At 41.9% G+C, this 25,850-nt stretch overlaps 1 protein-coding gene across 7 annotated transcripts in view; it reads left to right on the top strand.

The window, feature by feature from the left end:
* The window catches only part of HERC4 (HECT and RLD domain containing E3 ubiquitin protein ligase 4), a 96,474-nt gene that overhangs the window by 65,107 nt on the left and 5,517 nt on the right, over positions 1-25,850 (top strand). For 3 of the 7 annotated variants that reach the window (XR_010920659.1, XR_010920658.1, XM_067552612.1), the window contains exons 18-25: positions 3,634-3,801; positions 3,970-4,113; positions 6,288-6,454; positions 8,457-8,523; positions 8,759-8,841; positions 15,095-15,278; positions 17,895-17,997; positions 21,067-21,206. Coding sequence is in view for 5 of the 7 variants with exons in the window: in XM_067552612.1 (XP_067408713.1) it covers positions 3,634-3,801; positions 3,970-4,113; positions 6,288-6,454; positions 8,457-8,523; positions 8,759-8,841; positions 15,095-15,278; positions 17,895-17,997; positions 21,067-21,206 (1,056 nt within the window). In the remaining 2 variants the exon portion in view is untranslated. Of the gene's footprint in view, positions 1-3,633; positions 3,802-3,969; positions 4,114-6,287; positions 6,482-8,456; positions 8,524-8,758; positions 8,842-15,094; positions 15,279-17,894; positions 17,998-21,066; positions 21,207-24,538; positions 25,171-25,850 lie in introns of those variants that run through there. The other 4 variants (XM_067552610.1, XM_067552611.1, XM_067552613.1 and 1 more) reach the window with 3 other exon arrangements.

Here is a 25,850-nt window from a genome sequence, read left to right as displayed (position 1 = left end):
TCGTTCAGCCACTGCCTCGCCCTTCTCCAAGGTCCTCTTGGTAGTGGTGGCTCACTTATGCTCTCAAGGCATCATGATTTATCCTTACCTGGATCACTGCTTTCTCAGGGCATGGTCCTTCACAGAGGCCCAATGAGTCACTGAGATCACACTGGACCCGTTTCAGAATCTGGGCGTACAGATCAATGAACAAAAGTCAATTTTAACACTGGTACAGAGCCTTCATAGGAGCCAACCTTGACTCCATTCAGGTGAACGTGCTCCTCCCACATGACAGGTTTCTCAGTCTCTCTTTGCTGACACAGACAATACAATCCAGCCCCCAAATTTCAGCCAGACATTGCCTCCAGCTCCTGGGACATATGGCTGTGGGTGCATCGGTTGTTGCTTATGGCAGACTATGCATGAGATGCCTCCAAGCATGATTTGGTGCGGTTTACAGTGTGAACAGAGACAACATAAGCAAACCACTATCAATGCCCACCAGGGTCAAGCGATCTTTGGACAGGTGGAAAAACACTGTAAATGTCTGTATGGGAATCCAGTTCGTTCAGTCTTCCCCATCTCTACTCCTGACCACCGATGCATCCCTCATAGGATGGGGTGCACAATAGAGGGCAAATGGTCTCCAGCAGAAACATGCCTCCACATCAACCTGATCAAACTCAGAGTGGTCAGAAACACGTACGCTCACTTTCTTATGCTGATCAAAGACATGCAAACCAGGGTCACGATAGACAGTATAGCCTGCATGTATTACATAAACAGTCATGGAGGTGCAGGTGTCACTGTATGCATAGAAGCACTAAAAGTATGGAATTGGTGCATCTCCCACAATATTCTAATATGAGCTGTCTATTTGCTGGGAATACAGTGGGGGACACCAATAATAGACCTATTCACTACCTACCAGAACAAGAAATGTCCACGGTACTGCTCCAGAGTAGGGATTGGACGCCACTCCATGGGAGATGCTCTCCTTCTATGGGACAAGGTCCTTCTTTACACCTTCTCCCTCATTCCCTCTGATGCTAAAATCCTGTTGAAAGTGAAAAAAGAGCAAACATCATACTAATTGCTCCCACCTGGCCTAGACAGACGACATACCCTTACCCGTCACAATTGCCACTGTGTCCACTGACGACTGTTTCAATCACTCTTTACCTATCGCAGAATGAGAGACGTACTCTCCATCCCAATTTGTAGATTCTACGGCTCAAAGCCTAGCTCCTTCATGGTTCAGCATGTTAGAGACATCTTGCTCTGAACAGGTGCAAGAAGTGTTATTGCACAGTAGGGAAGGAGCTACTTGCTGTACCTATCTACAGAAATGGAAGAGATTTCTGATCTGGTGCCAGCCCAGAGTATCATTCCTAATACATCCACCCCACCAGTTATCCTAAACTACCTGTTGACTCTCAAGGAATCAGGACTCTCTATCAGTTTGCTGAAAGTTCATCTAGCAGCAATTGCAACCTTCCAAGAGCATGTAGAAGGATGCTTCTCACATCCAACTACGAAGGGGTTTCTCAAAGGCATAGTGAACCTTTTCCTACAGCCCAGATTTCCCATTCCTCAGTGGGACCTAAAGTAGAATAAAAAGGTCTGACTAGACCTCCATTTGAACCATGGCCACTTGTTCATTAACTCACCTCTCCATGAAGATGGAATTCCTCATCGCCATCACCTCTGCAAGAAGGATTGGGGAAATAGCAGCTCTTATGGCACATCCCCCTTTCACATTGTTCTTTCCTGACAAGGTCACATTCAGACTACATCCAAAGTTCACTCCCAAGGTGACTTCTGCATTTCATATAAATCAGCTTATTTAACATCCAACTTTTATCCCAAACCCCATCAGGTAATAGGAAACCCATCCTCCGTACGCTTGAAGTGATGAGAGCCTTCAGGAAATCTCCAAGACTCTTCCTCTCTGTTGCAGATGAGTCAAAAGATACAGCAATTTCAGTTCAGAGACTTCTCCAAGTGGGTTTCAGGCTGTCTAAGCACTGTTACCAGTTGCATAATTTAACGACCTCATCTTCAATATTCATGCATTCTTTGAGGTCAGTCTCATACTCCATTGCCTTTTCCAAGGGTATTCCTATATCAGAAATCTGCAGAGTAGTTACCTGGGCATTTGCACAAACCTTCACAGAACACTATGCCATCCTGGGGATTGTGTCTGCAGACGCCAAATTCAGTGCCATTGTACTATCATCCATATCAGGCTTGACTCCAAAGTCCCAGTCTCCAGTGGTGGGCACTGCTTGGGAGTCACCTACTGTAGAGCACCCATAGGGACACTACTTGAAGAAGTTGTTACTTACCTTGTGCAACAGTGATGGTTCTTTGAGATGTGTGTCCCTAGGGGTGCTCCATGACCCACCCTCCTTCCCTCTACTTCAGAGTTCTAGCAGTTGACTCTGATAGAAAAGGAACTGAGGAAGGATTGCCTGTGCACGCTGGCTAGCCTCATGACAGGCAGGGAGCAGCGCATGCATGGGTGGGACAGACAGACAGTACTGCTACCAAAGTACTCTGATCATCAGCGCAGGAATGCAGACACACCTACAGTGGAGTACTCATAGGGGGACACCTCTTGAAGAACCATCATTACTGTACAAGGTGAGTAACTTCTTCACAGCTGTGATAAAGGAGTTCTGAATTATGTAAATCACATGTATAAAGGGGACAGAGTGACTGAAGGAAAACTAAAAGCAAATAACTGAAATAATAGTTCCAAACACCCTGACTCTACCTGACGTGCTCCTCTTCTCCACATGCCCATTTTTATATTGCCTGTTTATAGAGATAAGAGCCTATGTCTTGAAGCTGAAGATAGATGGGAAAGAGGTGCTGTGTTTGCATGATATGCACTTCTGCTGAAAAATACCAATTCCTGTAATCACAATAAGTTAATAAATACAATTTTGTGTTTTCAAAGCTTGTATTCAGCATTGATGCTCAAAAACCAGTAATTGTTAAATGAACAGAAAAATAAAGGAAAATTCAAGGAAAATGTTCATTCTATGCCTGTTTCCATTTACAGAATAGATTGTGTTAATTATATCTTTTAGTAGATACTAGGCAAGCTTTTTGAAACTCAGTGCCATAATCCGAATACTCATGATAATATTTTGTTTAATATAATCTTTCATGTGGGGAGAAGGAAAGTAAGTAAAAACGTTTTAAGGCAGTGGAAGAAAATACAACTCAAAAGATATAAAGAAAATAGCTAAAAGGAAAACATGAACAAATTTTATTCTCTGAAACCACTTCTTAATGCTTATTTATTCCACATTAATATTTACTTCCTCAACTTCCATTTGCCAGTTGTTTTCAACAGATCTGGATGGGTTTTAGTGTGTGTTTCAGCTTTGTTTCTGTAATACAAAAAAGTTAAAAGCAGTATTTTAAGACTTATAGAAATGTTGAACAATACTGTTGAATTGGTTGGTGCTAGAATGAAGCATATTTGCTAAGGTTTGTAACGTGTGCTAAACTGAAAATTGTAGCTCCCAGCTGTGGATGCTAAATAAATAAATTGATAGATGTTCTTAAATGTTGGCTTTTTCATGTGTACAGTGTTAATTATTACTATTACTAAGGCTTTTACTTGTTTTTTCCCAGATGGCTGTTGACCAGGCTCACAGACAGAATTTCTCATCTATTTTTCTCCCTGTATTTGAGTCTGTCAATCCTTGTCTAATATTAGTAGTACGCAGAGACAATATTGTAGGAGATGCTATGGAAGTTCTAAGGAAAACGAAGAATGTAGATTACAAGAAACCACTCAAGGTATAGCCAGTTTATACTGCTTAAATTCCCTTTATCTAACATTAGCATTTAATCAGATCATAATTTTAGTATGTTATACTTTAACAAATTTAGTATATTTTTAGATTAAATGTTGTTTGTTTTGCATTTCCTTTTTATATTCTATGCTAACTGAAGTGCCCATTTCAGGTTATTTTTGTAGGGGAAGAAGCTGTTGATGCAGGAGGTGTTCGCAAAGAATTTTTCTTGCTCATCATGAGAGAGTTGCTGGATCCCAAGTATGGAATGTTTAGGTACTACGAAGAGTCCAGGCTCATCTGGTTCTCTGACAAGGTATACTTCACTGTGCAATGAATGAATCCTCACAGCGATACTGAATGACTTACTGGACTGTACTAGATTTCTAAGGAAATATTTATAGAGGCAATGTGAGTAAAAAGGCCGCAAAGGAGATTCACACTATTGGATTAAAACTCCCCTCTTTGTCACATGTTCTGCTAAGATTCTCCCATTCCCCACTAATTTCCATACCAGACCCCGCATAACCATGACACACATAGCAACCAAAAATGCCAGGGAAAGTAAGGTGTTACAAATAACAAATAATGAAACTCCACATAGCAAGAGAACAGAGAAAAATAGGCAACAGCATGTTTGACAGATTCCTTTCCTTTATGTGGACAAGTGTATGGATCTTTTGTAGACAGTGAACAGATCATTGGCTTGGAATCAAGAGACAGGTTTCTGTTCCTTCTGTTATTTAACTGTGTGTGACTTTGAGCAAGTAATTAGTCTAAATTTTCAAATGTCCACCAGTTCGTTGACTCAGTTTTTGGATATAAAAGTTGAGATGCAGTCACACCAGGATCAGAACAGCTGCATTTTGATAATGGGTCTAGAGCAGTGTTTCTCAACCTTTTAAGTAGCAACTACCCCCTAATTTCTGAAAATTTTAATAAGTACCCCAACACTCAATTTTCCATGTGATTTTATACTTACAGACTAATGTGAGCCATATGTTGGCGGAAGGGCTGAGTATATAAGACTGTGATATGACAGATGTCAGATCTAGTGTGGGTAGGGTTGCCACCTTTACACCAGGGGTGCGCAACTCAAGTATGTACCTGGGCTAGGAGGCTTTGAGCAGCATGCCAATTCTGGGGAATATAAAGCGCTGCACCAAATTTTTTGCTATAGATTTGAAAGGAGAAAGGGGTGAGACTGGGAAGGTGGAGGAGAGAGAGAGAGACAGGAAAAGAGGGTAACTAGTGAAATCTGGGGTTGTCAATTTCATTGCTCAGCTAGAGCAGTGAAATTGACAAGTTTTCTGGGCACTGGCTTTGAGCCAGGGAAGGGGGCTGCCACCTGGGCAAGTTGCAGGCGGTTGCTGCCTGGCTGCCAGCCCAGGATGTGGGTGACCCACCTAATCCGAGCTGAGGCAGAGGAGGCTTCCGTGCCGGCTGGGACCCAGGGATGTGGGCAGGCAGCTGCTGCCCATCTTCAAGCCAGGGCGCAGGAGGCTGTCCCTTGGCTTGGAGCCAGGGTGCGGATGGCTGCCATCCAGCTGCAAGCCCAGCTCACAAGATGCAGGAGGCTGCCACTGGGCTCCCACCTGGGAGCTGGGACCCGGCAGGAAGCAGGGGGCTGCTGCCCACCTCCCTCAGAAGCTAGCAGCTGCTGCCTGCCTTCCAGCTGGGAGCTGTGACTGGGCAGGAAGCGGGGGGCTGCTGCTTGCTTTCCAGTTGGGAGCTGCAACCGGTCAGGGAGCGGGGGGTTGCCACCCACCTCCCAGTTTGGTGCTGGGACCTGGCAGGAAGTGGGCGGCTGCTGTGTGCCTTCCCCAAAAGTGGGTGGCTGCCACCTGCCTCCCAGCTGGGACCTGCCAGGAAGCGGGTGGCTGCACCCTGGTTTCCTGGGACTGTACTGGCTGCCGCCCACCTCCCAGCTGGGAGCTGGGGCTGGGTGGGAAGCGGGCTGCTGCTGCCTGGCTTCCCCAGAAGTCAGCAGCTGCCACCCGTCTCCTCTTCATTCTATTTTTCTCCGGGTACCCCCCTGCCTGTGTCTTGCGTACCCCCAGGGGTATGCGTACCACAGGTTGAGAAACTATGTAGAGTCTAGAAAGATCAGTAACGGACACAGCTTATATTTTGTAAGTGATAATTTTATATTATGACCCTATTTTCAAAGGATTGAGTAATCAAATATTAATCCATTAACAAAAGATATCAGCACTGTTCTATTGGACTAGTTAAACACATTTGACTCTGCAAGATCCCCCCAGAAACATAGAGTGCCGAGTGAAACAAACATACTCTCCTTGGATTTCAGTCTTTCAACTGGTTAAAAATATACCAGTTTTAACAATATCTGTGAAATATATTTTTATTTATAGGAAATTGAAATGAAATAGAATATAAACCTAATAAAAACCTGAATGTGTTGTACATTTTTTTCTTTTTTTTAAGTTAAACACATGTTTTAACTCTTCTATTTTCTGTTCTTTATAGACCTTTGAAGACAGTGATTTGTTCCATTTGATTGGTGTTGTCTGTGGGCTAGCAATATATAATTTTACTATTGTAGACCTTCATTTCCCCTTGGCTTTGTATAAGAAGCTATTGAATAAGAAGCCTTCCCTAGATGACTTAAAAGAGTTAATGCCTGATGTTGGCAGGTGAGCTGCTATAAATTGAATGACAAGGTAACCAGTGTATCATCTTTTTTATTAAATGCACTATATAGTTTCCTTATAATGTGCAAGGAAATGAATAAATAATATCTTAATAAGTAGACAAAAAGTTCAGACTAGAATTATACAGTTAGCCTAAAAGTTGAATTTGGATTTACACTACTATTTTGTAAAGTCTTACTTTCAGGTACTTAGTTTTGGGATTAAGAATTCTTTCCAGTTTGGAACTTGATATCCCCACATTTTAAAATTCTTAGGTTCAGATGTGTATTATAAATATAACTCTTCTTACTTCGAACATAATCTCAGTCTTAGGCAATCTCTTTAGTTTCTAATGAGGACACATTGTTTTTCTTATTTCAAAAACAAGTACATGTTATGAATTTGAACTTTTTTTCGTTTGCTGAGAATATATAGTTTATCAATTTTTGGAATATTTCTGCTTATTTTATTTGAAACCAGAAAATTCAGAGAAAACTATTTTTAACTTTTGTCTGTATATTGCCCCCATCTTCATTAAACAAAAATAGAATAGACCTTTTTGATCCATTGCCAAATCATATGCTTTTAGGGAAAAGGAGTGCTTGATGAGCTATTACACATTTTCCCCAATGGCTCAGACCTGTAGTGTCCCATGTTCCCATCCACCTCTGTTCAACGTGCAAGGCAATTAAGGGAAATTAAGATATGTTTTGGGCTGCAGTTCTGTCATCTTCCATCAACCAAAGGAGTAAGTGCAGTCTCTTGTGTCATGTCTAAGGGTATGTCTATATTGATGGTGGCACCGTTGGTGCCGCCGGATTCATTCTTCAGGATCGATTGAGCGGCCGTGGAGACCCACTCAATTGATCTGGAAGTTGACGGCATTAATCCATCCTCGCAAAAAGATTAAGACTGTCGACGGGAGGGCATTTCCCATCGGTGCAGCGTAGCGGAGATGCTGCGGTAAGTATAAGTTAGGAAGTCGACGGGAGATAAGCAAGCTACAGAGATAAGCAAGCTACTCTACATAGCTTGCTTATCTCCCGTTGACTGCTGCCGAATTTTGCTGGCAGTGTAGACCAAGCCTAATTCTAAAGCTAGACTGCTAGGGATGAAGAAGAGTTAGAGAAAATAATAGTTTAAGAAATGTAGTAGCATATAAGTTTATAGCAAAATGAGGAATCAGATTCAACAATATAAATTCCATTGCCAAAATTTAAAAAGGGGGCTCTGAAGTTAAGTTCCTAAATCTATATTGAGTTCCAGAGGGGTAGCCATGTTAGTCTGTTTTTAGCAAAACGGCAAGTGTCCTATGGCACCTTAAAGACTAACAAATTTATTTGGGCCTAAGCTTTCGTGGGCAGAAACCCACTTTGTCTGCTTAGGCCCAAATAAATTTGTTAGTCTTTAAGGTGCCACAGGACACTCGCTGTTTTAAATCTATATTAAGTTTCTTAAATCAAGCTTGAACGGATTTTCTGAAATGTTGAGTTCTCTGAGCTCCCACTGAAGTCAGTGAGAGACTTTTTGTAGAACTGGGCTTTTTGTTACTAAATATTTTCCTTCTATAGACTTTTCACTTACTCCTTAAACAGAATTGATGCACACATTTCAGGAACTGAGATGGTGGATCAGGCTGCCTTCGTTCTCCTTCTCTCAATACCCTCCCTCTTTTCCCATTCTGGGCCCTCTTGCTCCTTTCCAACTCCAAAATAAGAACCTTCTCGCCTTGTTTCTAAAGTAGACAATTGGAAGGAATTAATGGCTCTTAGAAATGAAGGAAAAATAAGAAAATGTTCAATAAGTTTGTGCTGCATTACAACTTAAATGAAACATGAATCAGCGGATAGTTCCTAACTTTGCATTTCTAAATGTTAGTTATCTAAATGAGAAAGCCAAAGAAGGTAACTGTAGAAAGATATAGAACTGACAAAATACTTAGAAGACTTAATCAATGTTAATTTTTCAATGCATTGAGATGAAGAGTAAATACATTATTTTGCAGAAGTATGCAGCAGTTACTGGACTATCCAGAAGATGATATAGAGGAGACATTTTGTCTCAACTTTACAGTAAGTTTTTGAATTTTTGTTTAAAGTATTTTATATATAGCTTTAGTCATTCATTGGGATTGCCTATAGCAGAATATATATTATCAAAAGCATCAGCTGCTGTCCTACTAGAATTTTGCATTCAGCTGGTATTTTAATGTTAAGCTGAGTGTGAAACACTGCCCATGGCTGAGTTGAGGGAAAGAGTCTTTTGGAACAGTAAATAAAGTGTACTCTGCATTTTACTTTTAAACAGATCACTGTGGAAAATTTTGGTACTACAGAAGTAAAAGAGCTGGTTCCTAAAGGTGCTGACATTCCTGTGGTCAAACAAAATAGGTAAGTGAATTATAACAGTGCAAGTGTAGTGGTCAGTTAGTGCTTCAGTTTTAACCTCTGTTTCAGAAAGATATAACTTGACGTCTGAACATAGCTTGTTCTGATCCAGAAATTGGCATATTTGGTATGGGAGAGACTGATCCTTCCTGCCTCTCAATCCTTCTACTGCTTATGGCTTTTCCAGGTTGCTCTCTTATGTGTTGTTAAAACAGCTTTTATTTAACATGTTGAATCCTTCCAGCTACTGAGAGAAAACATAATTCTTGCTGTATTTATTAATAAGAATTCATTGCTATTTGAAGTATGTTGTTTCAATTAGAATTTTTTATTTGAAAGCTATTTAGGACCTATTTAGACCATTCTCTTCATTTTATAAGGTTAGGTAGTTTGCTAAATATGCCTCCCTGGGGAAGACAACTCAAATCTCTTAGTAAAGGTCATAGACTGCTAAACTGTTAATGTAAACAAAACTGCACTGATCTGCAAGGAACTTGAGTGTAATTAGAATTTATTGAGCAGCAGTCGATGCCTCCTTTTTGATGCAGTTTTGTAGTTTTCCCCAATATGGGAAATGTAATTTGGGGAACATCTTTTCCCTTTGTAGAAGAGGTGAAGGAGTCTGATGGTAAGGATCTTGTAGCATTCTCAGGCAGTGAATTTTGTCATGATTCTATTACTTCTCTTTAAAACAAACCTTTTTTTTATTAATTCCCCTTCCACTCCTTTCAGTGTATTGGCAGATAGGGATGGCATCACTTTGTCCCTTTGTGGAGGTCCCTGACTTAGTTGCTACCAACCTTTTTCCCCCCTGTCCATTTTCTCTCTCTTTCCTTCCCCCCTCATATTTTTTTAAAAGTTTTTTTTCTTTTCCTTTTTCATGTATTTTCATCTTCTTTTTTTTTCTTGCTTGCTCCTGTTTTTACATCATATTCATGGACAGGTGGAGCAGAGGACATGTTCTTTGAGACCACAATATGTGCTTACAGCTGAGTTGAGTGTTTGTGAGGGACAGGGAAGATACGAGGCAGATTGCTGCTTGAGCCTATAGTCCAATACCTGGGAGCTATTCCTACAACTGTATCTGTTAGGGGCAAGTATAAGAGCAAAGAAGAAAGGTGGGCGGCTTTGAGGAACCTATCCACTCTTTTTCACTATAACCATAACTGTCTTTCAAGTGAGGGTGTCTCACAGTGAAGCAGCTTTACTCAGCCTCATCTGGCATCCACCACGAAGAGTTCTGGGGCCCTAGGTTCATGGGGAAACACATAGAACAAAACTATAACCTTCCACGTTAGCTAGAACACAGACATCAAGCAATGTAACTGGGGGGCGCACTGAACCAAAGTACTTCCTGCCTCAATCCTTCTGCCACCTTCCCCCTCAAAAGTAAACATTCAAATTCTGATAGGATATTGGGGTTTCCAGATTACATATATGTGGAATACATATTACAGTGCTCTATTACTTTTGCAGATAGTAGGGAGGAGCCAAAAGTGGTGACTGTCTCTTGTGATGCTCCTAAACACCATGTATGTCAGGAAATTTAATGCATAATTGTTACCTTGCATGCCCTTTCTCCAGCATCCATCAGTCTAACCTGCATTGCTTTTGCTTCTCTAGTAGTTGTGTACCTCATCCCAATTTCCTCAAACCTGATTTGCTATGCAGCTCCATAAGAAGCCCATAACTCCTTAGGGTGATGTCCTCTTCTGGGGTCAAAGTGTCCCTCAGAAGGACTGGGCCTGAACGAGGAGGGCAAACATATCTTCCAGAATAGTTTGTCTCCATTGTTCCTGAGTACAAGGGATCCCGATTGACGGTTCTGCTGGATCTGATGCTGTGCCAGACTTAGTGGTTGGAGGGTCCTTATGGGACCATATCGGTACTGTTGCAAAGAGATAGTGTCCTGTCGGAGCTCTTGGTCTGTCCTGGCAGAAGTTGGTCCTTTGGCTTGCTAGAAGTCATGGTCTGCACTGGGGCTGCTTCCATTGGAGCTTTGCTTCTGCAAACTTTCCCTTCACATACGGGAGGCTCAGGCAGACCTAAGCTTTTGGTACCTGCATGCAAAGACTCACCTGACCCAGAAGGAATCAGAGAAGGATCCCTTCTCCTGGACAGACTTAGAAGAGGATCTGTTTTTATGTTTGTGAAAGTGCCTCTTACCTTCATGAGAAACCAGAGACAGTGGGTCTTAAGGATTTATCTGATAGAGTCTCTGCTCTAAAGCTTGTGATAGAAGCACCAAGTTTGAAGACTGCAATTTACTTTCCAGGTGCTCAGAACTTGCTGGTGGACAGTCTCAGTAGCCATTTGGCCACTGATCACATGTGGAAGTTACACAATTCAGTGATGAACATCACCTTCACTTATTTGGGGACACCATCTTGGGACCTGTTCACCACCCAGATGAACAAGAAGTTCAACATATATTGTTCCAGAGCAGCACAGTATCAGGATTCTGTGAGCGATGCCCATCTACAGTCCTGACTTACCTCTCATCCAATTACCACCTAAGGTTCTATGGAAGATTCGTCATGACAAAGCACAAGTCATCCGGCTCACATCCAACTGGCCCAGATAGTTTTGGTTTCTGGACTGCCTATGAATGTCAACCCATGAGTATTTAGTCCTTCCTGAACCTGCTGATTCAGGAGACTGGCAGTTTCAGATATCCCAAACTGAACTCTCTTGACCTCATGCTTGGTATTTGGATTGGCATCAGACCTAGAATATTCATATTAGGAGGCCATTCAAGCTACCTCGTAATCACAGCAGGAAATGTTACCTGACCAAATGAAGGTGTTTCTCTATGTGGTTGTGTAACAGGGTTGACGTGTTCTCTCTCTGACCAATACATGCCTGCAATCACTCAGTTTGAATGGGGCATCACCCACCTCTCGCAGGCGCCCTCTTTCTGGTTGGGTGTGAGCCTGCTTTTCTTTCAAGTCTTATAACATGGTGACACACCTCTCGTGAACGCCCTCTTTCGCCAATTGTTCTTTCAGTGGGTCTTCAGTGACACAGCCCTCTGACCGAGTCACATACTATCCCCCTTTCCAGGCTATGTAGTGTGTAGTTCTTTCTCATGGCCCTGGGGTGGGGCCATAGCACCAAGGCTTCCTTCCTGGAGAAACTGCTGTCTTTAACAGCTCAACAGGGGCCCATCTTGGTACCCTCAGTTGGTGTCCTTTCAGCAGCCCTCCATGGCTCAGTCTTCAGCCAGATCAGGAGGGACCATCACATTACCCTCACCTGGTCTGGCTAGGTTCTGGGCTCAGTCTGCCTGTCCTGTCCATGGTACTGCTGTTTTTCCAGCCAGCCAGACACCCAGTCCTCCTCCCTCTTTGAGCTCCAGGTAGCTACTGACTGCTCTGCCTCTGCTGCTTCCTTTTATATAACCCTTCTGGCCCATAATTGGCTGCTTCCCCTGCAACCACTCTAGGCTGCTTGGAGGACTTCTTTTCTACTTCTTTCTGGGAGTGGGTGTGGCAGGACCTTGAGGCCTCCAGCAGGGGGCCTCTGGTCCTTGTCTACCCCATCACAGGGAGCAATAGAACCAATTATAATCAGGGCTGGCAGGTATTTTGCTATTTTAGACTACCTCATCGCTGTTAAGATGGATCTTTCTGTTTGTTTTCTGCGCGTCCAGCTAGTAGCAATCAGTATACTCCATCTGCCAGTAGATGGCTATTCTATTTTTACTCACTCAGTAATAACCAAATGCCTAAAGGGTCTGACTAGGATTTTCCCCCCAATAGTGAAGCCAGCGCCATAGTGGGACCTTATTCTTGTACTTTAAGCACTTAACAGGCCATCTTTCAAACCGCTGGCCATGTGCTCAATGTTGCACCTTCTGTGAAGGTTGCTTTCCTGATCACCATTACATTACCCAGGAGAGAGAGTGATCTAAAGAGTCATCATGGTAGACCTGCCATATGCCTAAATTTCATAAACAGAAGGTACCTCTTTGCTTCCATCCAAATTCATCCTGCAGGTAATTTCTGAGTTCTACATAAATCACTTCACTGGCATTCTTTGCCTCATGCCTCCAACGAGCAAAGAAGACTGTTTTCTTGACCTCAGATGAGCATTGCCATTCTACCTGCCAACAGTGAAATAATTTAGAAAATCACCTAGATTGTTGCTATAGCAGAGTGAGCTTGGGGACAAGCGATATCTGCTCAGAGACTGTAAGTGGATTTCTGCCTGTATCCTCCTTTGCTATCAGTTGGCGCATCTCCCTCCCACCGATGGGTGAGGGCCCTTTCCACTAAAGCATAGGCAACCTCAGTAGCATCTCTCTGAGAAGTCCTTCTGCTGGACATTTGTAAGGCAGCAACCTGGAGTTCTGTCCACACTTTCTTGAAGCATTATGCCTTGGTACAAGCCTCTTCTGCTGATGCAGGCTTTGGAATTGCAGTTCTACAGACATCTATACAGCGTGCATCTCACACCCCCTTTCTATTTGACTGCTGCTTGCCAGTCACCCATGTGTGGAATACACATAGAGACCAGCACTAAAAGAAGAAATGGAGGTTACTTACCTGTCACTGGAGGTTTGAGTTTTGTGGATCCAGATGCCACTACTTGTCCTCCTTCCCCTCTGCTTTGGACACAACTGGGTTTATGGTAGAGAAAGCACTGGAGGGGTGGTTGGTCCATACCTCCCCTTGTGCCCCTTGGTGTGAAGTACAAGGAGATCCAAGGTGCTGGCATAGACCAAACAGACTTTGCAAGATTTTCTTGCATGAGGTGCATGTGCATGCATACCCATGTGTGGAATACAGACAGGGACCGCATGTCTTGAAAAACCTTCAGTTACAGGTGAATAACCTCCATTTTTTTATTCTTGGCTGATAGTGAAGGATCACACTGGCAGCACCATAATTTGTGGGATTTAATTGTTAGGGAAGTACCTTTTGTTCCTTGTAGATGTCTGTTCATGTTTTTGGTTTTTACTGATTAATTCTTGTAGATTTATATGAATTGGAAGCATGCCAAGAGGTTCAAGTATACTACCTGGAGTGTATTGGGAAGGTGTGCCTTATCAATAATTGTTAGTACTGATTATCCTGTGACACAGTTTTTTGAGAGAGTTCTTCAATCCTCTAGCACAGGGGTTCTCAAACTTTTTTTTGCTGAGAACCCCTTTGAAAATATTTCAGGCTGTGATGACCCCCAAAAAGTGATGACCCCCACATACATGCCATGCCACCCTTACCAACTTGTGGGGACAGACAGCTCGTGACACCCCCCCCCCCCCAATAATCTCACGACCCCCTGAGGGTTCATGACGTCCAGTTTGACAATCCTTGCTTTAGCATTTAGCGCACTTTATTTTCCTTTGTATAGCAATCTCCATTACAGTCTTAATAATAATGTGAATATTGCAGCAACATTACCTAAGCAAATGTAGCATTATAAAGATTTTCATGGCAATCACCTGAACAAATGCCAGGTTGTTTGCAAGGTGTATTCACGTAACCCTGATGAAACACAAAAAAAACCCTATGGATTTCCCCCCAAAAAATGTATTGGTAGGGTACTTGTAATGTGCTAACAGAAATTATGTTGGCAGCAAGGTTGAATAGAACAGTGTAAAAATATTCACAGCCAAAAGTAAACTGTACATTGATGGATTTTTGCTATCTGTTCTTGAGTGCAAACATTTCAAGTGTCTTGCCTGAAATGTTCATGCTCTTCTGTAGTAACAAGGGGTAGTTATCATAGCCAAACTATTTTCCTTAACCATAATTAACTCTTTCTGTCTGACCCAGACACTATACAGAGCATGAAATGTCCATGGAAGCTATGAATTTGTCTTCTAACACTGCACATTCACAATCACTCCCTAAAACTGAAAATAATTTTTTTATTAAAGGGACAACAATGACTTGAATAATTAGTTTCAGACCATTACACTGAATCAGCACTTCAAGAGATAGTGTATGTCTCTTGATGAGTCAATTCATTGTGGAGGTTATAAATAATTAAAAGGCTCATGTTGCCTGAAATGCATTATTTAATAGTGCTCTTTGTCCACTCCACATTCCATAATCTTTCAATTTTGGGAAAAATTGAATTCATGCTCTGCTCATTGTCAAAGCATCTTCACTGTGGCCATAGCAAAGACCACAGATAGAATACAGTATCAGTATTTTCTGCAGAGTTGAGCATTGATTTATTTATAGAAGAATAGTGCTTAAATATGTTCAGCTTTTAAAATGTGATTGTTTTTGTCTTTGCTCTACAGACAAGAATTTGTGGATGCCTATGTGGATTACATCTTCAGTAAATCTGTGGCTTCCTTATTTGATGCATTCCATGCAGGCTTTCATAAGGTGTGTGGCGGTAAAGTTCTTCAGCTCTTCCAGCCCAGTGAGCTGCAGGCGATGGTGATTGGGAACACGAATTATGATTGGAAAGAACTGGAAAAGGTAAGCAGCTAGTTTAGTTAGAGAAAATATTAAATTATTATACATTTAAAATGCAAAAGCAAAACATTTGATGGTATTGGCTCTCCAGCACTTCCAGCCCCCACATTCCTATGTTGCAGTTGAGATTTCCAGTTTCTCTAACGATGGGGTAGCATAATTTTACTAACAGTAAATGGACTTTCTTTAATTTCCACAGATTCATCATCGTCCTTAATGTTTCATTTCTGGTCTCTAAAATCTCCTGGACAAACCTGGCAAAGAACTGAGGGAGAGCTATATACACTACATTTATTTAAGGGGGAAAAGTTAACAAAAAACATGTATGTTAACGCACAAACCTAAATTCTTTGAACTCAAAAGTTCAGTGGTCTCTGGTAGTTTCACACATTTCTTGTTTGAATGGTAGTTCCATCTACACCAAAACAATCAAAGAGCTCCATTTACTGGCAGGTGACCCAGATGTGAGTTTTGTTATGTGCTTTCTTTTTTTATAATGCCCCTGGTTATCTAGATACACAAACTAGTAGGAATTTTCTTATTATATATGCAATGCATTAGTGAGCAAGTGGCTAAATAAATTTTAGTGCATGGATGTGATGACCAGGTTGTGTATTCGAAACAAGTTATCTTCTGAATTACTTTTGTGTGGTGCTTTATGAAGTCATACAGGAAGAAGGGAAATGAAAATATATTAAAATATTGATCCAGATGTTTTATAAACTGAAAAAAAGGCCCATTTCTTCTTTTGGATTGTAAATCCTTAAAACATATTCTGGACATTAGACAAGTTCCATTTGTGGTGTTTGGTATCACGAGATCCTTGGTGTGTAGAATTCCCTCCCTATCCTAGTCACTCATCATCTTTTCTTTCAGATAGCTCCCTGTACTTCCACAAATACTAATCCATGTAATTAACGAATGGGTGACAACAGTTTTATAGTATTAAAAACAATAGCACTAATATAGAACCTTCCACTAGGTCTCCTAGTGCATTTTGTGTTTTTTGGATGGTAAGCTTGGTGGTGAGGAGGTGCCTATCCGTGTACCATGGCTGAGAAAATAGACAATGTTAACAAGTAGTAATACAAACATGTTTTTTATAAATTTTTCATGTGATGCTAAAAGTCCTGCTTATACTGGATAAAGTAGACACAGATACAGAGTTCCAGTGTTCAGTGTTGTAGATGTACAGTTTAATGGTAAGGCTTTAGGATTTTGTTAGCTAGGATTTTACATTAAATGAACACAGAAGAAATTACTTAACATTCAGAAAGATCCCAAAGTCTTTTATGAATCACTCTGTGTCCACCACTGAAATGTGGTTGTGGTTAAACAGTGTTACTGTGTGCTGTTAAATGGTTCAGAACAAGAAATAAATAATAATTAAGGTTAAGATTTTGTTATGGTTATTTTTAGTAAAAGTCATGGACACATCACGGGCAATACACAAAAATTCATGAAAGCCGTGACCTGTCTGAGTTTTACTGAAAATAATGGATGGGGGGGCTGACTGGGCATTACTGAAGCCCGAGAGGTTGGGGAGAGGTGGGGGAGAGGGGGGTGAGAGCCCTAGCCTGTCTGCGGGAGAGGGAGGGTCCATCAATCATCACCTGCTACAGCTCAAAGCTGGGCATACCCGAGTTCCATGGTACTCACTGGCAGCTCAGGGCTCTGAGATCCCATCTTAGTGGCTCCAGGGTCCACCCACAACCTGCTGTGGCTGGGAGCTCCAGGCCCCTGCCATCAGCTGCTGTGGGCAGTAGGGGGAACTCAGAACTCCGAGGTCCCCCTGCCGCAGCTCTGGGCAGCGAGGCCCCCAGTGGCTACTGAGAGCTGCAGGGTCTCCTGCTGCCCACAGAGGCTTTGAACTCTGGGACCAACTGGTCGCCACAGGTGGTAGGGGGAACCCGGAGCTCTGAGGTCCTCCCACCATGGCTCTGAACTGCAGAGTCCTCCTGCTGCAAGTGGGGTATGAGAGGTTCCCCCATGACTGCTGAGAGTTGCAGAATCCCCTGCCACTTGCAATGGCTGAGAACTCAGGCCCCCCCATCAGCCACTGCGGGCGTTAGGGGGAACCCAGAGCTTTGAGGTCCCCCCCCCACCTGGCTGCCGTGGCTGGGGGCTGTGGAACCACATGCTGCAGAGGCTGGAAGCTGCAGGGGCTGCTGCCAGCAGAGAGGCTCTCCTCCCAGTTTACAGCTCCAGACGCTGCCTGGGGCAGAGGAGAAAATGTCACAGAGGTCTCTGGAAGTCACAGAATCCATGACTTCCATGATCTCTGTGACCCAATCTTATCCTTAATAATAATGTATCCAATTGAAAGTTCAAGAAGCATTTATATAGGCAGAGTACAAATACTCTGCTTAGCAGTTACTGGTGTTTGAGTTCTTTTAGTAATGATGGATATGTTAAGCTGTATCCAAAGTGGAAGAAACACATTTTTAGAGATAAAAGCATTAAAAAAAATCAACTTGGTGGAAAAAAATAAAAATGCTTATAGAACAATGTCATGTATAGTTTTGTATAACTCAATAGCAATGTCTCATTCTACATACAAATTTAGACTGTCCTGATATTTTGTGAATTTGAGTAATAATCACGTTTTTGTCATTTCAGAATACAGAATACAAAGGAGAATATTGGGCAGACCATCCTACAATTAAAATCTTTTGGGATGTTTTTCATGAGTTACCACTGGAAAAGAAAAAGCAGTTTTTGTGTAAGTATTTGAAACTATTGTATGGAGATAGGAAATCTAGTAGGATTACTGTAGTCTGATGCTTTTCTAAAAAAAGACCAAACTAAATTACACCTAATTTTAATAATTAATAATTATGTCTATGGGCTATGGGGTCAGGTTTGGTTACTTGTTGGGTGGCCAGCAAAGGCAATCAAACTAGTGTGCTTCATTAGTTGGTGAGTTGATGGTTGGTAATGATAATCTTGTAGTTTATTCTGGATTTCCTTATTTGAATGGCCCTTTGATCACTTCATGGTAGTAAACAGGGTAGAACAGTGCTGCCATACACATGGATTTTTATTTATTTAAATATGTAGGCCATGGTGTACACCACTGCATTCACCCACCACATCTTGATAAGTGGATTTATTTTGGGTGGTGGATAGCCTGGTTAATTCAGACTGTCCTCATAGGTTTGCTGATGCAAGTCTCTCCTCACTGAAGAAATTTCAGGTTATTTTACAGAAAAAATCAAGCACATTCAGACAGAACTGTTTAGTCTTCCTTCTCCTCATGCAGTATTACTACAGCTGTGACCAACTAAAGTGCTCACTCTGCAGCACCCTTGGTTTTATAGCAGAGAGAGTTCTCAGCAGGACACTTTTCAAGAGAGCTCATAGATTTCCCAATTCACTCAATGATCTGTAATAATCCAGATTTGTTGCCCTTCATGATATGCTGCAGTGCTCAATTTTTTGAACAGCTGCTTTGGGAAATCTGAGGTGGTTGGATTATTCCTCATGGCAGTCAGTAAACTTAAAATAATTGCAAAAGACTGAAATCACCATTCTCATTTGTCCAACAAATCTAGGAATTTTGTCCATGCTGGAATAGGCTTCTTTTCATAATTTACAACACATCTTGTTCTTAGGTGGAAATATCATTTGATATCACTGATTGTAAACACTGAAAGATTGTAGCTATCGAAGAATAATGGAAAACGTCTTACCCAATAATTTTCTTTCTACTTGTAGCATCTCCCACAATTTTGCTGCACATTGACTATTTCCCTCCTGTGTGTAGTTCCAGTAGTTCAAAGCTGCAGCACAGCCTGTTCTGTCCCTTTCTCTGGCTTTGGCCAGATGATTCATTCCAAAGCTGCGTAAAAACTTGTGGAAAATAGTGACAGTAATTCCAATTTCAATCAACTAACTATACACAGAAGACTTTTCTTATAAGGTAATTTATCCAAATAAAATATTGACCATTGACTGACGAGCCACCCAGGATGAATTGTGGGAGACACTACTAGCAGAAAGGAAATTATTGGGTAAGAAATTTTCCATTCTGCAGCCCAGCATCTTCCACAGTTCTGCTATGCATGGGAAGTAGTGAGCAGTGAACAGGGGTAGGAAAGGTTACGAGAGCAAACAAAAGAAAAGGGGGAAAAGCCCTCCCTTTTTACAACATTGCTCAAGCAACAAGGTCATTACTGGACCACTGCTTCCTCTAGCACTTTCCTGCCAAGTGGACAAAAGTCCACTCTACATCATCTGATAAAGGTGTTAACCAATGACCATGTTGCAGCTTTGCAAATCTCTCTGGTGGAAGCACATGTTCTTTCAGTCCATGAGGTTGTGATGGGTCTTGTGGAGTGCACCTTGATTCCTTCTGGGGCAGGAACATTGGTTACCCTGTATGTCTCAACGATATGTAGTCTGATCCATCTAGCAAGGGAGAACTTGGAGACTGAATGCTTGAGACTCTGGATGGAAGGAGACAAGCAGAATGCCTGACTTACTTGTGGATTCTGTGTGCTTGATGTAAATCTTCAATGCTTTTCTGATATCTGAAGTGTGCCACAGCTTCTCAATTGGATACTGTGGCTTCAGACATAATGGGAGAGAGATTTCCCTGCGAGACAAGGAAAAGAGAATTTACTTTTGGCAAGAACGTTTTTGAAGTCCTTATCATCACCTTATCATGAAACGTGCAGTAAGTTTCCTGCATAGATAAGGTTACCAGTCTAGTAGTTGTGATAACCACCACCAGAAAACAGGTTTTGAGGGAGAGATAAAATGGTGATGCAGAAATCAGGTCCAAAAGAATGGACCTGTCAACACTAGTAGTAGATCCTATTTAGGAAAGATGAGTCTGATTGCTGGTTTGGCCAGTATGATTGCTCTGAGGAACCTGGGTACCTCAGGGTTCTCAGCCAGGAAGCCTGAAAATCCTTTGAACAGTACACTACTGAGGGCTGACACATGGCACATAACGGTGTTAAGCTAAAGTCCTGTACTCACTCCTTCTTGAAAGAAGTCTAGAATAACTTTAATCCTGGGATCCTGTGGGTTTGCTTTGTGCTCTTGACATCAAAGGCTGAATTTAGTCCAGATGGATGAGTAGGCTTTTAGAATGGAAACTCTCCTAGAAGAGAGCAAAGTCCCTATCACTTTTTAAGGTAGGCTGAGTGTGGCTACTTCTCTTTTCAATAGCCAGGCTGTTAAATGAAGATAGTCTGGGTCTGGATGGAGGAATGATCCTTGGTAAAGAATGGTAGTTGCAATGGTGGTTGCAGCTGTAGTTCTGTTAGGTTGGAGAACCAGGTATCCCTGGCCAATGTGGGAGTTAATGCTTATCACCTTTGCATCCTCTCACCTTATCTTTTGGACCACTTTCCCTGAGAGAGGAAAGGGCGAGAATGCATATAGCAGGACTTGTGGACATTTGTGTGGGTTAGCGAAAAAGTCTACTGATGAGACTGAATGTCTGCGAGATCAGGTTGAAGACTTCCTGGTTTTAGGCAACATTTTGAGTTGCTGTTTTTGTGTAGGCTGAGCCAGTCTGCCCTTTGCATCAATTCCCCTTCTATGTGGATTGCCTCTAGGGAAAAGAGTCATTTCTGTCTGCTCAATTTTCTCCATCGCTTCTGCATGCAGAGCTGCAGTCCATGTCCCTCCATGGTTGTTTACGTATGCAACTGTTGTCAGACTGGAGTAGGACCTGATTTCCATCTAGGTGGCTCTTGAATCTCAGAAGAGCTAATTGGACTGCCCTGAGTTCCAAGAAGATTGATGTCATGGTTCAAGATGCACTGTACCCTTTTAGGTCCCAGATGTGCTCCCCATCCCTTCAGGCTGACATCAACAGTAAGAACGTGCAGGTCTGGAAAGTGTATGGAAAGAACCCTGAGGATGTCTCCCCAAACTGTCCTCCATCTCAGGGAGCTGAGGACCTGTTTTGGACATGTAAGTGAAGTTGCATGAGTTCGGGGGAGTAGTCCCAGACTTTCAGAAGAAAAATGTGAAGGCACCTGATGTGTGATTTTGCCAATGGGTGGTGCCTATGCACAAGACCAGGAGGCCCAGTAGCTGAGGGCAGGGAACAATAGTTGATCTTTCACTTGACCAGCATGGATATCAGATTCTGAATCTTCTGGAATCTCTTTACTGATTGGTAGATTTGTACTGTTGAAATGTCTATTTCCACACCCAGGTGAATTAGTCTGGTCAAGGGGTTCAGGAACTTCTCATGGTGTTTGTTATGAATCTGTGGACTTGCAGGAGATCCAGAGTCTGAATTGTAGTTCTGTGTGCTGCTGCCTGGGATGGGGCTCTGATTAAGGGGCTGTCAAAAAGGAGGTACAGGTGAATACCTTGGGACCTGAGTCTGGCTCTAGTCACCACCAGCATCATCATAAATACCCTGGGGGCTGACAAGAGACCGAATGGAAGTGTTCGACACTAGCAATGATTCATAATGTAAGCAGCAAATCTCAGAAGCCTGCAGTGGCAGGGGTGCACTGGAGTTTGAAGGTATATATCTGTCAAATTGACTGAGGTTAGGAAGTGCCATTGAGACAGGGATGTTGCTATCAAATTTAGGGTTGCCATCTGGAACTTTATTTTCCTCATCCGTTTGTTGAGCTTTTTGAGGATGTGGATGGTCCTTACTCCACTAGTGTGCTTCTGAGTAATGAAGATGATGTAGTAAAACCTTGAGAAATGCTCTCCTGGGAGAATTCCTTCTATTGTTCCCATGTCCTCCTTCTGGACCAGCCTGCACTTGGCAGGGTTGCGGGAGTCTGGATGAAGAAGGGATGGGGAGGAGCTCTTTGCTTAAAAGAGTATCACTCACACCAACTTGTCTGTGGTTGAAACAAACCATCTGGAAAATGGGAAGTCCTGCTGCTCAGGTCTGGGCGGAAGCACATTTGCTTGTTGTTGTAAAGGACTTATGAAGGCTTTAGGAGCTCCTCTAGGTTTTTCCACTTGCTCCTTGGTTCCAGGGTTTTCCCTTGATGTATCTGCAGTCTTTTCTCTGAAACCTTGGTGAGGAAGATGGACAAAAGGAGCATGTTTGTGGGTTTGTGGTCCCTTCTTCGAGTACTAAGTGGAGTGGGGAGGGACTATTTGGTTTTAGCCACGTTTTCAGTCACTATCTTGTCCAGTTTTTCTCTGAAGAAGAGCGAGACTGTGAATTTAGTGACGCATGGGACATGTTTGAAGCATCTACTTCCAAGAGACAAAAACATACATGTCTCCTGGCAGCAAAGCTAGATTCCACAGTCCTGGCAGAAAACCTCGTAGCATCCATTGAAGCACATACCATGAATGCTGTCGCTAGAGAGATTTTCTTAAGTATAGACTTAGTATCTTTCGTTTCTGTCCTTCAGGGCTTTAAGGTCCCCCAGTCCTATGATTTTGTGACTTAAAGAAAGTAATTGGCTGTCAGAAATGCTCTGAGAGTTGGTGAGGAAGCATCAAAGTCCTTTCTGTGGGTAACTTCCACCTTCTTATCCACTGGATCTTTGGGAAAGAAGTTTCCTTTGATGGAATCATCATATTCCTTGCTAGAGATGCTACTGTAGCATTGACCTTAAGCACATCAGTTATGATATTTTTGGCTCCTGGACCTTGTAGAATCTGTGTGCGCGCCTGTAAATGTGATTGCCCTTGCAGAAGCTCCCCACTTCTCCCTGATTACCTTCTCAAAGGATGGGTGCAGAGGAATTGCTGCCTCTGGAGAGGATTTAGCAGAAAGGCATGTGCTCCGAGGCTTGTCCTCAAGGGGCTGCTCAGTTTGGATCTGTATAGTAGATCCTGTGTTGCATTTTGTCTGTGTTCTCACAATCAGTCTGATGGCTCTCATTCCTCAGTAGAGGCGGAGTCTGAATCAAAGGACTAATATCTTTTGGGCGTTTTCTTATCCTTTTTATTCTTTTTGGATTTCAAAAAATATTTTTTTCTTGCACTTTGCTGCTGTGGTCCCATGGCTAGCCTTGCACAGGGTCTGAACCATCTGGGGAGTTCTCCCCTGTAAGTTCCTGCTTTCCCAGGTTGGGAAATGGGACTCAATGCAAGAGTTTCCTGACACAAGCTGGGAGGAAGTGGGGCTGATTATGGGCCCTGCTGCTTTCCCTGGAGCACTTGGACCAATTTCAGGACTTTGTTGGGGGACTTCGTATCCTCCTAAGTACTTATCCTTTTGCTCCTGAATTGCCCCAGGACTTAGCCCCGAGGCTGGCTGAATGTAATTTTCCTTGACCTTAGACCTCTCCCAGTTCTGCTGTCTCCCTCAGTCAAGCTTTTCTGTGGTAGAGTTGCAGCTTGTTGGGGACAAACAGGCCCTAACATGTGCATCCGAATCAAAGCACTGTGCTTGGGTGGTAGGATTGGCTGGCTGAGAACAGCCAGGGCATAATTCATCCTCCATGCAGCCTGTTAAGGCTGCTTCACAGATGGAGCACTATTTGGGCTTATGTGCTTGTGTGGCCACTCTGTCATTCCTGAAAATGGGCAGAAGAGCTCAGCCACTGCACTGCTGACTATGTGACTAAGAGGAGTAGAAAACAAAGAACGAAGTAGCTCACTACTACCACCCAAAAAAACCCCCACAAAGGAAAGTTCCAAAGCAAAGAGAATTGTGATGGACTGCTTCTGCAGAGGCAGAAGATCTGGTAGCAAGCTGAAGAAAAGGAAGTGTGACCAGCATGGGCTGTGCTGCAGCTTTAAACCACAACTGCAACTGCACAAGAGGGGAATAGCCCACACATAGCAGAATTGTGGCAGATGCTGGGCTGCAGGAACATATAAAAGGAGGACAACTGCGTACAAGATTCCCTTACTCATAAATAGAAAATTGTTCGTAATAGCTCATCTATTCATCATTTCAAATACAGAGCAGACACATTTAATTGACATTGAACAAATTAGAACCTGTTACTTAGCAAGTCACCTGCAAATATGATAGTGTCCACAAAAAGATGTGTAGTCACTGCTCTTTAAATAAGTAAACCCTGGCATCAGAGGGACTTTCTGTTCTATCCATCTTCTATTTGATACACATTTAACAATATAAACAGAATAAGACCTACAATATTCAGAGTTCATATGTAGAAAGCAGCATTCATGTACTTTAAAAAAAAAAAAAAAAAAAACAAACCCTGCTACTTTAATGTAAAAGCTAGCTGTGTAATAGAATACTTGAAAAATAAAAATAGTGATGTTGAAGTGTAATATTGTATGGAACTATCACTGTGATACAGATACAGTTTTCATATTTCTGTTTTCCTTGGCAGTGTTTTTGACAGGCAGTGATCGTATTCCTATTCTTGGAATGAAGTGCCTTAAACTAGTCATCCAGCCAACAGGAGGTGGAGAAGGGTATCTTCCAGTCTCTCACACTTGCTTTAATCTTCTTGATCTTCCAAAATATACAGACAAAGAAACCCTAAAATCTAAGCTGATTCAGGCTATAGATCACAATGAAGGCTTCAGTTTAGTATAACTTTTAGAAATGGGATATTGTAGTTGTTTAATGTGGGAGCATTAAACTAATTCTTTGTGTCTTTCTCGTGGTGGTAAGTTCAGTGGACAAGTTGATAATGTAACAACTGGTTATTTACAAAATGTTCAGTGATATGAATATTAATGGAAGCCGAAAAGTCCTTACAAAAATGAACTGTTAATACACAGCTTGTACAGAACCATGTTTTGTTACCTTAAAATAAAAATGAGACTGTGAATGAGACTCAAGTTTCACTAACACAAATTTTAACTTTACACATATAGAAACAATTTAGCGTGTGAGTGCATGAAAGACTTGCTTACATTTCTTTTCAATCACTGGGGGAAAACACTTAACTTTTTCCTGTTATGGTAGTCCCATTTGATTATTTTTCATTTTGTAATAAAACAGTTTAAGTTCTGATAGCGGTATGGTTTCTATTGTGTGTAATTAAACTTGAGCTTATTTTATGGCTTTTAACAAAAAAGTGATTACCCAATTGATTTCTGGAGATGTATTTTTCTGGGTGGGATTTTATTTTGAGAACTTAATGAAAACAATGAAAGTTGAAATGACAACTGTCCTGTATGATGTACAGTCCAACTTCCATGGGACAGTCACTTCTTAGTGCCAGTGCAAAACTGCAAATGTGGCTTCTGTTAAGATGGACAAGATGACTCAGTAGCCATTTCGTCTTATTACTGATGGTATAATTAAATGGATAAAATTATAAGGGATTAATTTAGTATTGGGAATCCAACCCCTGCAACCATAGGTTAAAAATATAATTGCTTTCAAGAGGATAAACATTTAATTTTTAAATGTTGAAAGTGTAGTTTTTGATTTCTAGGACAATGGTCACCTTTTTTCCAGCTAAAATGCATTTGAAATGCCTTTTAACCCCTTTTGGAACTTGTTTTGAATTTTAATATAAATGCTCTGAGATGACTGTGCTTAGTGGAACACTTTCAGATATGACTTTCGTGGTCTGGTTAAGTTCCAACATACTTGCGTCTTATTGATACATATGACTTTCAGCTGTGAAATAAATATTTATTTTTTTTAGATTTTTAAAATGCAGTGAAAACAATTAAAGCTAAAAT

Source organism: Emydura macquarii, unplaced genomic scaffold (assembly GCF_026122565.2).
Source record: "Emydura macquarii macquarii isolate MOO-44397 ecotype Brisbane River unplaced genomic scaffold, CSIRO-AGI_Emac_v2 contig_1390, whole genome shotgun sequence".
NCBI classification, from domain to species: Eukaryota; Metazoa; Chordata; order Testudines; family Chelidae; genus Emydura; species Emydura macquarii.
The sequence above is the reverse complement of the archived record's forward strand: the minus strand, read 5'-3'. Positions and strand labels throughout refer to the sequence as shown.